This window comes from Strix uralensis, chromosome 24 (genome assembly GCF_047716275.1).
Source record: "Strix uralensis isolate ZFMK-TIS-50842 chromosome 24, bStrUra1, whole genome shotgun sequence".
Taxonomy (NCBI): Eukaryota; Metazoa; Chordata; class Aves; order Strigiformes; family Strigidae; genus Strix; species Strix uralensis.
Window position 1 is genome coordinate 7266569 of NC_133995.1, and position 10767 is coordinate 7277335.

The window sequence follows — 10767 nt, forward strand, 5'->3', positions numbered from 1 at the left end:
CTGCAGGGGCAGGAGCCGGGCCGCGGGCCTGCTGTGCCCTCGAGGTGCGCCGAGGCTCTCACGGTTAGGAAGCGAGGTTAGGGCCCGGCAGGGTGATCCCAGCGCCCTTCCTCTGCTCTCGGGTCCTTTGTCATGCAAGCGCGGTGCCATTCAGGGCCAGACTTCAGAGGGGGCTGCCGGGGGCGAATACACAAACGGGTAGAGCCTCAGGATGGGCCGCGCGGGGGCTGACAGAGACCTGCCAGAGACACCAAACGCCCCGAGCGGTTTACACCGAGCTCCTGACACAGGGACATCAGGAAATTCTGTTTACACCGAGCTCCTGACACAGGGACATCAGGAAATTCTGTTGCATTTACTGCATCGTTCCTTCACAGTCCGACACCTCGGCTCAAACTGTGCTCGGAGAGGGCCCCCGGGCTACATTAGATCACAGTCCGATGGGATTTATCATCAATCTACATACCATCATATTTTCACAGCACATTACTTTTTTGTTACATTAATCAGCCCTAAATTCAGTATTTTTCTTACGAAGAAATGCAGAAAATTAATTTCAGCAGGTATAGATTTTATTATCAGTACTGATTACCACTTTTCCCTCAACTAGTCAGCAGATTTACGCAAAAGTTTTGAGTTCTTTAGACTTTAAATTCCCTAGAAACCCAAAACACTCTTTTTTTTTTTTTTGTAGAAAAGGAGCTGCTTTTGCCATGGAAAAATCAAATGTATTCCACAGCCCACTAAAATGGCAGCTTCTGCAACAGCAAGTCACTTCAGCTTTGCATTTGAATCTTTAGAGAGACTTATTCCTCCATTTTATTAAAAGTGGTACTTAAAATTTTTTTTTATTAGGTCGGATTATCTGAGAAGACTGGTTTGACAATACAAATATGGTCAGCTTTTTACCTAATTATAAAAGTAACTCGAGTTCATTTAATGCCCTGCTTGAACTTAATTTGCCTCCTTTGGAATTACTGCCACTTTTGTGATCAGTTCAGATGTGCCCTGTCCTTCGTGCAAGTCAATACTCATGAAAATCAAGCTGATCAGGAAAGAAAGAGGGGCATTCAGAGCAACTGCCTGCCTGCATAGCCAGCCCCAAAATACACTGTGAATTAATGAGCCATAAGGAGGAAGGTGTATTAACAAACAACCACATCAAGGAATTCTTTTCTTTCTCCTCTTAGCTGGATATATTGGATTAAAAGCCACTATGACTCACTGCCAGATGCGAAAGTTTTGCATGCTTATGTCCCGCTTGTAGGTCAGTAAGGCTACAATAATGGAGATGGCAAGATGTTTCAGTGAAAAAAGCACCTAATTTGTTTTGCTGGCAATACAGGGCAGTTCACACTGTATGCTTTACACATTCCCTGTTACTGACTGCACGCCGGTTTCTAGTTTGAACTTGTGAACCCCTTTGTTAGGACTGTTGAGACAGGAAAACGACAACTACTACTACACAAGCAATGTCAAACTTTTATTTCAGACTTTTGCAATACTGCATTAGTTACTGATTGATATGGAGAAAAACCTCCCAGCAGTTTCTTCTCTTTATATAAACATGGTAATACTGCAACTTTACAGCAATCAGAACCCTGTCTCTAAAATACTTCTGCATACCTGCAAGCAGTTTTTTTTTTTAAAAAAAGCTAAGTTTTGATATCATTGACTTACTTCTGAACTATAGTCTGCCCTCATGCTTTCAAATTCTATTGCAGTAAAAATTTTCAGCTGTGCGGACCCATAGTGTGCTGTCATCAACATATAAAATACACCGTTAAACTTCATGTGGTTTTGAGGCCCATGACCACAAATTAAAGTTACAGGAATGAGAAACAACACGTGGAAGAGAGGGAAATAGGTACAGTTGGCCCAGAGTCACACTAAGAGTACAAAGTCAAAGTAGGCACTGCAGAAGGGAAAATCAAGTCCCTTCATTTTCAAAACAGGTCATTCCTGACCAAAACACCAGTGAATCATAGTTCATCAGAATAAAGACGAAGCTTTTCTGATTCATATTTGAAAGATTCAAGTTTTGATCGGTCTGCGTGAACAAGACTTTGTTTAAAATATTTCTCATAAACCGCTTCACTCAAGTTGGCTTTTCCCTTTCGGTTGTTTTAAAAATTAGAATTATTTCAGCTAGCACAAGCTGGGCACAATCAATTTCACAGGCGACCGTTCTTTTCACACTGCCTATCCCAGCAAAGAGCGTGTTTAGATCGGGCTTTTGAATCAGTTTGGTTTACAGGACTAAATCAAGGGGTTGTTTTTTTGTTTTGCTTTGCTATTTTAAGCACCTTATGTGTCACAGAGCAAGCTCTGAAAAAACACACACATCTGCACAGTAAAATCGTTTTCCTGTCTGTTTGGGTTTTTATACCCATCTCAAGCAACGACTGTTTCTGTTGTGCAGGCTTGTTTTTTGACATTTGTCTACTGCATCTATTAAGATGTTAACAAGCAGTAAGCAGTGTGGAAAAAACCCCCCCAAGGCACACACCGGTACCGGAAACCACTGGGCAGAACAGAAATGATGTATAATAGAAGAAAACCTTCAAAGATCTTGCTTTGGCTTTTTGCTTGTTTCTGAAAGGCACTTATGAAAAAGAGGTCCAGATTAAGGGGTCCAGACACCAAAGAGGCACTGGTACCTATCAAACTGACACGCAAAAGATGCGTGGCCTCGCAGCTGGGCCATCGAAACAGAAATTCTCCTTTCAGTGCCAAGCTCCTACTGACTTGAGTGGTTAGTTGGTCCTGGGCAGAGATTCCTACTGCGTGCCTCGGTTTCTCCAAGCTCTAACACTTGACCTCTTTGCTGAAACGCTCTGAGGTGCAGAAATCAATAAATAACACATGAATTTTTGTGGTTTTGTGATAGATCCTTTAAAACATTAGACCCTTCTCTCCATGTTCCATAAAGAACTAGAAGTATTTATAGGATTAAAAAAACATTTTTTTTTTAAACACAGTGTTTAGTAAGTAAAATTCAACAAGACAGTTCAATTTTGTTGCTAACCAGTTCTACATGCCTCACACGTTTCTACAGTGAATCCCATCAGCACAGAAAAGGGGATATTTAAGTGCCTATAAAACCGAATTTAGCAATATTTGCACAACAGAATCCTAGCCCCGACATTTTAGCTTTTAATTAAAACAGTGGAATGCAACAACACTAGTTCTAAATTTCTTAGCCCTTACTGTTTACTTATCAATCCTTTGCAACTCCGGAGAATGAAAACTCAGGATTTTTTGTGTTTAGTGAAAGCAGTTCCCGTTCCTACCACCTTCTCCCTCCACTGATTATATAAAGTAAGAAAAGACAGACAGAAGGAATACTTTGCCAAAGAAAAGCGGTTCTAATCGAGCGGGAATCAGGACAAACCAATTTATAGTCCTGTTTTCAAATTAAACTACTCAAGAAGGGGAAAATGTTATTGAAGACCACGTGTTCAAATCCTAACATAAAACACGGGCAAGACAATTCTACAGCACAAACGCTTAAATAAACCACATACAGCGCTCAGTAAGTCCAGCCCTACAGACTGAGTTTCCTATTAACTCTCCTGAGATAACTATCTAGAGTGCTTTTACCAGGTTTTTTTTGTTGTTGGCAAGAACCATTCTCACCAAGGAGTACCTGAGGACGTGCTAGGGAAAGCAGGCACCAAGAGGCAGGTGGGGAGCGGTTCTCTTCCTTTCCTTTCGTCCTGCAAAGTCTTCTCCTTTGCTCCCCCCTCGCACCACTAAACCCAGAGGTTGGCTTTGGGAGCGCTGCCTCTCCTGCACCATCCCTGCCACCAAATTCACTCATCGCTACAGAATAATTGTGGGGAGGCAATTCATCAGCAACTGCAAAGCTATTTGAGATGGTAGGATACAGGGTGTTCAAAAAGTGAAAAGGACTGTTGTTCTGTCATACAAAGGAGTTTACAACCTATTCCTCATTCAGCACTCCGTGCCCTAATAAAGTGGCAGCAGAACAGAATACATAGGATTGTGCTAGAGAGAGGGTGAGTGAGAAGGAACGAACAGAAGGCAACTGGGCAATTCTTGACAAAAACTTGAAGTCTCTGCTGTTAAGCACCACAGACAGTACACACGACAGCAAGGGCTGTGCTACACCATTTCTCAAATTCACATAGATAATTTTACAGGTCTGGTTACATGGGACACTGTGCTAATCCACATCTGGCTTCACATCTTAAGGACGGTCAGTGGCAGTGACGGGATGTGTTGGTCTCTCCAGGACATGCGAGCAGAGGTCTATAGTTCCAGAGCATAACGTAAAGAGTTTGCTGTATTCCCACCCTGGAATCCACAGGCATGGAGAGACCGCTTGAACTCTGTGTGCATCAAATGAGGGTCACTCTAATGCTTTGGACTGGTGCCTCTGTGTATGGTGGGTGCAGGCGGTGGGGAATGAAAGGTGCAACAATATTAAAAATATACCTTCGACATCCTTCGCCCTGCCTGAGACAGGCCATCACATGTCAGAAGAAGTGCTCAAAATTTAAAAAAAAAATTAATCCAAGCCACGTGCTTGAACACGGACCGTGCTACATGACTAGCAGCAGAGCTCCCAGTTGCTACTACACTGGAAGAAAGGAATCTTCTCACTCCTCCCTTCTTTCCACTCCTCACCCCAAGTCATTGTAGCAATGCTCTGCTGAGGACAAATATGCACTAAACAGAAGGCAGTCCACGATCACATGAAAAAACCCCCCAAAAACCTGTGACAGCCAATTTAGGAAAAAATGATGATAATAAAAAGACATTGCTGCTAGACCCAAGGCAGATGGTGTAGTCAGTGCATCTAACAGCAAGCCCAGCCTGGTGGGGTTGTCTCTTTTATGTTAATATAATCCCCACTCCCAGCAGCAGAGGAACTTCCATCACCAGTGGATGAGGACATCATCTTTTCAATCAGGACTCTAGAAGACAAACATATGTGAGTTTGTTTTGTGTGTTTGTTTGGTTTTTTTTAAAGAAGCAGCATTGGGCCACATGGTTTTTCAGCAGTACAAAAAAGAAACAGCAATGCATTCTAGAAGGACACAAAAAGCCAGAACTTTAAAGACTAAAAAAATCAGGTTAAGGAACTTCGTAGCACTGACAGCAGCATTACTGCTATTACCTGGCAGCATCAGAAGACTCTGCAGTGACTGGATAACTAACAACACCTACTGCAACCACCTCACCTCAGGTCCAGGTTAGGACTGGGACACTGCAACAGGCTTCCTAGGTATCAACTGCCCAAGCTCAAGATCAGGTGCGAATACCCAGTCTAATACATTTCAGAAAAGGCCAAATTCTCCATCAAAGGATTGGTGCATCACAAAAGAATTTCTAATATCTTTGCACAAGAAGTCCCATCCTCCTGGTAGAGGCCAGCAGATGAAAAAACACCCCTGGTATTGCTCAAAGAATTTCTGTTTCCAAAAGCACGTCAGAGCTTAACCAAGGAGAGAAAAACTTCTGACCTTTCAGAATTCAGTTTCCCTTCAGGAGATTTACTTGTGCATTATTGCTGCTATTTGTTACTCCCCTCACCTCAAAGATGGCTGTGTCTGAAAGAGGGAATTAACTCTTAGATGTATCACCAGTCATGGTGCCTACCTCATGGACTCATTAATATTCTTATTTTCCTTGACAGACGTCTCCACCCAGCCAGAAAAGCCGTTTTCTTTGCTGAACCGATCCACTTCGTCTCTTGTCACTGCCCATGGGGAAAGGTCACACTGTAAAACAAGAATTAGTCACTTTAAGTTTAGCCTTTTAATTTTTAAGCTGGGAGGGGAATTCTCCCCCTCAGCCAGTTGTTGCCCGTGTGCAGGCAGGCAGGCAGGCAGGCAGCAGGTAGGCTCAGCCCTCCACATCTCCCAGATCACAAGCTGATAGAGAGCTCTTAGGGCAAGGTTGTTAATGGGATGTTGCAAGCAACAATATATTTATCTCATCTGAGATACTGACACACCTCAGTCAAGCACGCACGGAATGGAGGTTCAATCCAGCACAGGACACAAAAGCACTGTCACTCATCCAAAATTTGCCCAGCCTCTCAGCAGCAAGGAAACGTGTTACCGGTGTGGTGCCACCGAGGCAGCCACGCTGATGCCGACGGGACGTACGAAGAGGCAGTGAGAAAACCTGTCCCATAACAGCTTGTATTAGTGCGACTGCAGTGTGTACAGTCACACAGAGTTCCCTAATGCAGGCAAACCCGGTACCTTAAAACAGCTATCGGGGGAGAGCATTACTTGTGAAGAAGTGGAGAAGAAAAGCCACTCTGCTGCCCACCCATCACATTTTTGAGTCATCTCCAGTTTTAGGCTTTCTCAAACCAGGCAAGTCTCAAACTGAATCTGGAAAGGGCTGCTGAGCCAATGTTGGCACATGAAGAACATCAAGGTAGTTTTTAAATGGAAAAAAAAAAAAAATCATTAAAAGGCAGCAACCAATCTACACGGTGAAACTTGACGCTGCATCCAAATGAAAACTAGACATCCCTCTGGCAGCTCTGAACAGAAACTTTACAGTGTCATACACAGCCTTCCCAGGCTACTGCAAGTTAAAGACCAAAAAAAGAAAAAGAAAAGCTGTATAATCCAGCAGCTACAGAGCTCGAGCTCCGACAGCACGGCACAAGGCCCTGTGTCCTAGGACAGAGCAGTTGTTAACATCTCCTTACGCCATCCACGCGTTAAGTCCTACCAGTGTCTGAGTTACGGAGGAGAATCCTTGCTAGAGAAAGAAAATTCAAGGAGAGTTAAGAAAAGGATTAAAAAGACCGCAGGCTACGGGACAGCTCTAGGCAAGGCTGAGTGTTAAAGGTGTCTCGTTCCATTCTGCACTCCCACGCACCCACACGTGCACACGTACAAACACACAGAGCGTGGCCAGAGCTGCTCACTTTGTTTGCCAGCAGCAGGCAAGGCACCGGGTTGCCGTCTGGCAGCATGAGCTTGCTGTCCAAATCCTGCTTCCACTTCTGGCTGTTGCTGAACGTGCTGATGTTGGTGACATCAAACATGATAACGCAGGCTGACGCCTCCCTGTAGTACAGCCGCGTCATGGACGTGAAGCGTTCCTGCCCTTTGGGATCAAAAGGAGAAAAATTTACCCTCCAGAATTACCATTTTTAGATTTGTTCATGCAAACAACATGTTTATCATGGCACACCATTTTCTAGCTTGACGCTAACAATCTCCACCTAAATAATGAGGAAATACAGGCGCTGAGATGCGTCCTGCCTGGGGCACCTCAGCATTGCAGCCACAGGGCTGGAACAAACTGGGCAGCTCTGACCCAGGCACTCAGATTCCCACAAGTGTTACTCCTGGTGTAACAATTTAAATGTGGTGTCCCCGACCACACCAGCGTCCCTGCGCCGGCAGGACCGTGCCACCAGCACTGTCACATCCTGCTGCCTGTGTGGGCACAGCGCGACAGACCAGCCTCTCCGGAGAGAAAAATGCGATACTGAACAGAAAGCATCACAGCTCAGGTACGCTGTTATTAGTGTTTACACCTTACGGCCTGCCTGGAGTAACCAGAACTGCCTCCAGAGAGTAACTCCACCGTGCAGCTGCGTGGTGTGACTGTGCTCGTGCAGACGGGGACGCGCCGCAGAGCATCCGCATCGCGTCACACGGGCTGGGGGCACGGTGAAAACCAGCACTTCTGACATGGGTGAGACTTCACCGTGGGCTCCCATGCAGCCCTGGAGCTGGTCAACAGGCTTTTTGGTTCTGAAACCATCGAGATCTGAGAGCTCTGAGTTACCTCAAGCCGTCGGACCATCGCTGCAGGCAGCAGGCGACACTTGTGTCCCCTCCTGCTCAGGGCACAAGAGCACCGTCACCAGCGCGGCCCCTCTCCTTTCCAAATCTTAAAACTCCTTTTCGGGGCTGAAATTGAAATCAGTTTCTTGCTGCAACCCTCTTGCTTCAAACTTCTCCTTCCTGTTTTCTTTTTAAGGATTCCAGACGCACGCGTCTGAGCTGTGAAACCGGAGGAAACCATAACCCTGTTTTCCTCGCCCCTCCAGATCCAGAGGTGCCATTTTAAAGATGCTACTGCACCGACCTGTCTTCTGGTGCTGGGGAGTCTGGGGAACCGTGTTCCTCTGTGCCCCTCCGGAGTGGGTGCTCCTCCCTCCACTTCACCTCACATAACGCTGTCCCGCGGCGCGTGCCCCACTGCCGACCCAGCCCCACCACCTCGGGGGCACCCAACAGTCTCCTCTTGCCGTGACGGCTCCCGAGGGATCCACTGGCTCTGCACCGGTCACTGAGCAGCCAGATCACACCCTCGATCCCCGCAGCCGGAGCAGCGTGAGGTCACTGGAGCTGCTCCACGCAAGGATCGGGCATTCCCGGCTCTCATGTCAGAAATCAGGATTTGAACAGAAGACTCTGAGCTGAGAAGTCACATATCCAGCCACAAATGAGCCCGTTTCCCCATTCACTCTGCTCTGGCTTTGAAATGGAAAAGAAAGGCTCGATAGGATTTATCATCTGTGCTGCTGCGTCCTTTGCAGGTGGGCTTCTGATTAAATATTTAAATTACTAGTGCAAACTAGAGACAGCACTAAAGCCAGCCCTTGAATCAACATGCTTTTAGGACTGATTTTGTAGCAGACTCCTACAGAAAGAAAAAGAAAAAGAAGAAAGGCCAAGCCATTGAGAGCTTTAAATTCTGCTCCTGAGCAGCTTCGTGGTCCGTGTGAACATACCTGCAATGTCCCAGAGCTGAAGTCGCACCGTCTCCGATTCCGACCACTGGACCACCTTCAGAGCAAAATCCACTAGAGAATCCCCCGAAAAGAAAGGAAACCTAATTAGGGGCATTCTGCACCACGAGGCTTGTTCCTCCACAGCAGCACAGCCCAACCCAGCAACCACTCCCGCAGCCACGGCAGTTTGTACCGGACCATCACCCGCCCCAGCACAGACCAGACCCAGAGCAGGAGGGGCTGCGAGTGCTGACCCCTCTCTTCCACTGCAGAAAGCTGAAAAATAAGTGTTAAATCCAGAGGAGCTCCACAGACTGTCCGCTCCAGGCCCTGCGGCGGGGATGACCACACGCACACAAAATGTCTTCAGATAACCAGAAGTCAAGCGCGTTATCAGCATCTCATCCCTCCCCAGGATGCTGCGCTGGGCTTGTCCCTTCCTGCACTTCAGATTAAGAGTTAAATAACCCAGCGAATGGAGCAGCATTCCTCCCTGGCTTGCAAAGCCCAGCCTGGCAGGTCTGCTGTCAGAGCCCTCACGAAGGGCAGCAGAGATGCTGCTCTGCAATTCTTCAGGCAGAAGCAGAGCAAGGTGGAATTTTTCCAGCCAACGCAGCGTTGGGTGGACCCCACTGCCCCGAATGATGGGGCTTTTCAGGATCCTGGAGCACCAGGGTCTGTAACCACCCCACGCACAGCTCCCTGTTCGCAGCAGGGAGCTCAGACACCCATTCCTGATCTCTGGAGTTGCAACCCCGGCACTGGACACACTAACCAAGAGATAAGGAAGCAGAAATTAAAATGCTCAGGAGTAAGAATTCCTCCAGCACATAACCCCGAACAACCGCTGGAAACCTCAGTGCTTGGAGAGCTTGGAGAGCTTTCCCTCACCCGACTCTAAATGCCAGTAAAATGTTGGATTTGGTGCTGTCACCCGTCTTTGTGCTGCCTGAACCGTTCAGCCCCTGGTCTGTGGAGCCCCGTGTCTCCTCCACACCCGCCGCGTCCCACCACCGACACCTCAGCTGTAACCGGTGCAGGCAGTCGAAAGGGGAAACGCTGCGTCTTTCTCAGATTATGACGCATCAGGTTTTCACTGCAGGGGGAAAACTGTCCAGCTACGCTGCCAGCCGTGCTCAACAGCGCTGGAACTTACCGAAGCCAGGAACTAATTAAAAAAAAGCAAAATAAAAATAAAAATAAAAACATCTGCAGCTCCTGCTGCTGGGAGTGACTGTACAGGCACAGCCCAAGCGCTCTGCCCCAGTGGGATGTGCCTCTCCGGTGTTTTCAACTTCTAATTCATCCCCTCTTATTCATGAATAAGAAGATTTAAGGAACCAGGCTCGGCCCCCACTATTTTGGGTCCTCAGGGAGATTTATTTTCTGGGTGATGCCTTGGCACCTCCCGCTCCTTTCAGGTTATTCATTTACACCGATGTTAAACAAAGAACCACCGATCCCGCTTGATCTTGTTCCCAGCCTCCTTGTCACAAAGCTGCTGCTCCCCCCATCATCTCTCCGGAGCACCCCCGATACTCCAGCGGCGGTTTCACGGCCGTTAACCAGACCTCGGAACAACGCTGCTGGTTTTGCTCGGGAGAGCGGAGACTCATCTCAAACCCTCCCGGTTAACGCTGCTGGGGGGGCTGTTCCCGGGGGTGGGGGAGGGGGTGGGGGGGACACTGGGGCACCCCGAGCCTGAGCCGAGAGGGACAGAAGTCCCCGGCTGGTCCCCGGGGCTCGCTGAACGCGGGCTGCGAGCACACCAGGAGCTGCGAAATACCCTTTCTTTCACAAATTCTTGCTTCCACGCCTGAGGGGAAGGAGAGGAGCGAGCCCCGGCCCCCCGCCCCGGCCCCCCCCGGGCCCCGCTCACCCCCCACCGTGGACTTGTAGTGCCGGTTGAAGCTGTCGTTCGCGTAACGCTGCACCAGCGACGTTTTTCCCACCGTGGCGTCCCCCACCACCAGCACCTTGAACATGCGATCGCGCTGCCCCATCCCGGCCCCGGCCCCGGC

General features: G+C 47.9%; 1 protein-coding gene across 3 annotated transcripts; it reads right to left on the reverse strand.

Annotated features, from left to right (window-relative positions):
- Nucleotides 1-1462: 1462 nt before the first annotated feature.
- On the reverse strand, nucleotides 1463-10767 carry RAB29 (RAB29, member RAS oncogene family). 3 transcript variants are annotated; one of them, XM_074893640.1, is made up of 5 exons: nucleotides 10626-10767; nucleotides 8747-8818; nucleotides 6923-7104; nucleotides 5629-5750; nucleotides 1463-4943 (listed from the first exon to the last, which is right to left on the reverse strand). In XM_074893640.1, the coding sequence occupies exons 1-5, from the start codon at nucleotides 10747-10749 to the stop codon at nucleotides 4826-4828; spliced, it is 618 nt and encodes a 205-aa protein (XP_074749741.1). In that variant the 5' UTR covers nucleotides 10750-10767; the 3' UTR covers nucleotides 1463-4825. The 3 variants fall into 3 exon arrangements, with proteins under 3 accessions (XP_074749741.1, XP_074749739.1, XP_074749740.1); XM_074893638.1 differs by having other exon boundaries at nucleotides 10633-10694; XM_074893639.1 differs by lacking the exon at nucleotides 10626-10767 and adding an exon at nucleotides 9638-10413.

What these genes read in the sequence shown, in the direction of transcription:
- RAB29 (XM_074893640.1), bottom strand. Translation starts at nt 10,749, where the DNA reads ATGGGGCAGCGCGATCGCATGTTCAAGGTGCTGGTGGTGGGGGACGCC. An exon ending in TCAGCTCTGGGACATTGCAG is followed by an intron (nt 7,105 to 8,746) that starts GTATGTTCACAC and finishes TTGATCCCAAAG; the next exon opens with GGCAGGAACGCTTCACGTCC. An exon ending in GCCTGCTGCTGGCAAACAAA is followed by an intron (nt 5,751 to 6,922) that starts GTGAGCAGCTCT and finishes CTTGTTTTACAG; the next exon opens with TGTGACCTTTCCCCATGGGC.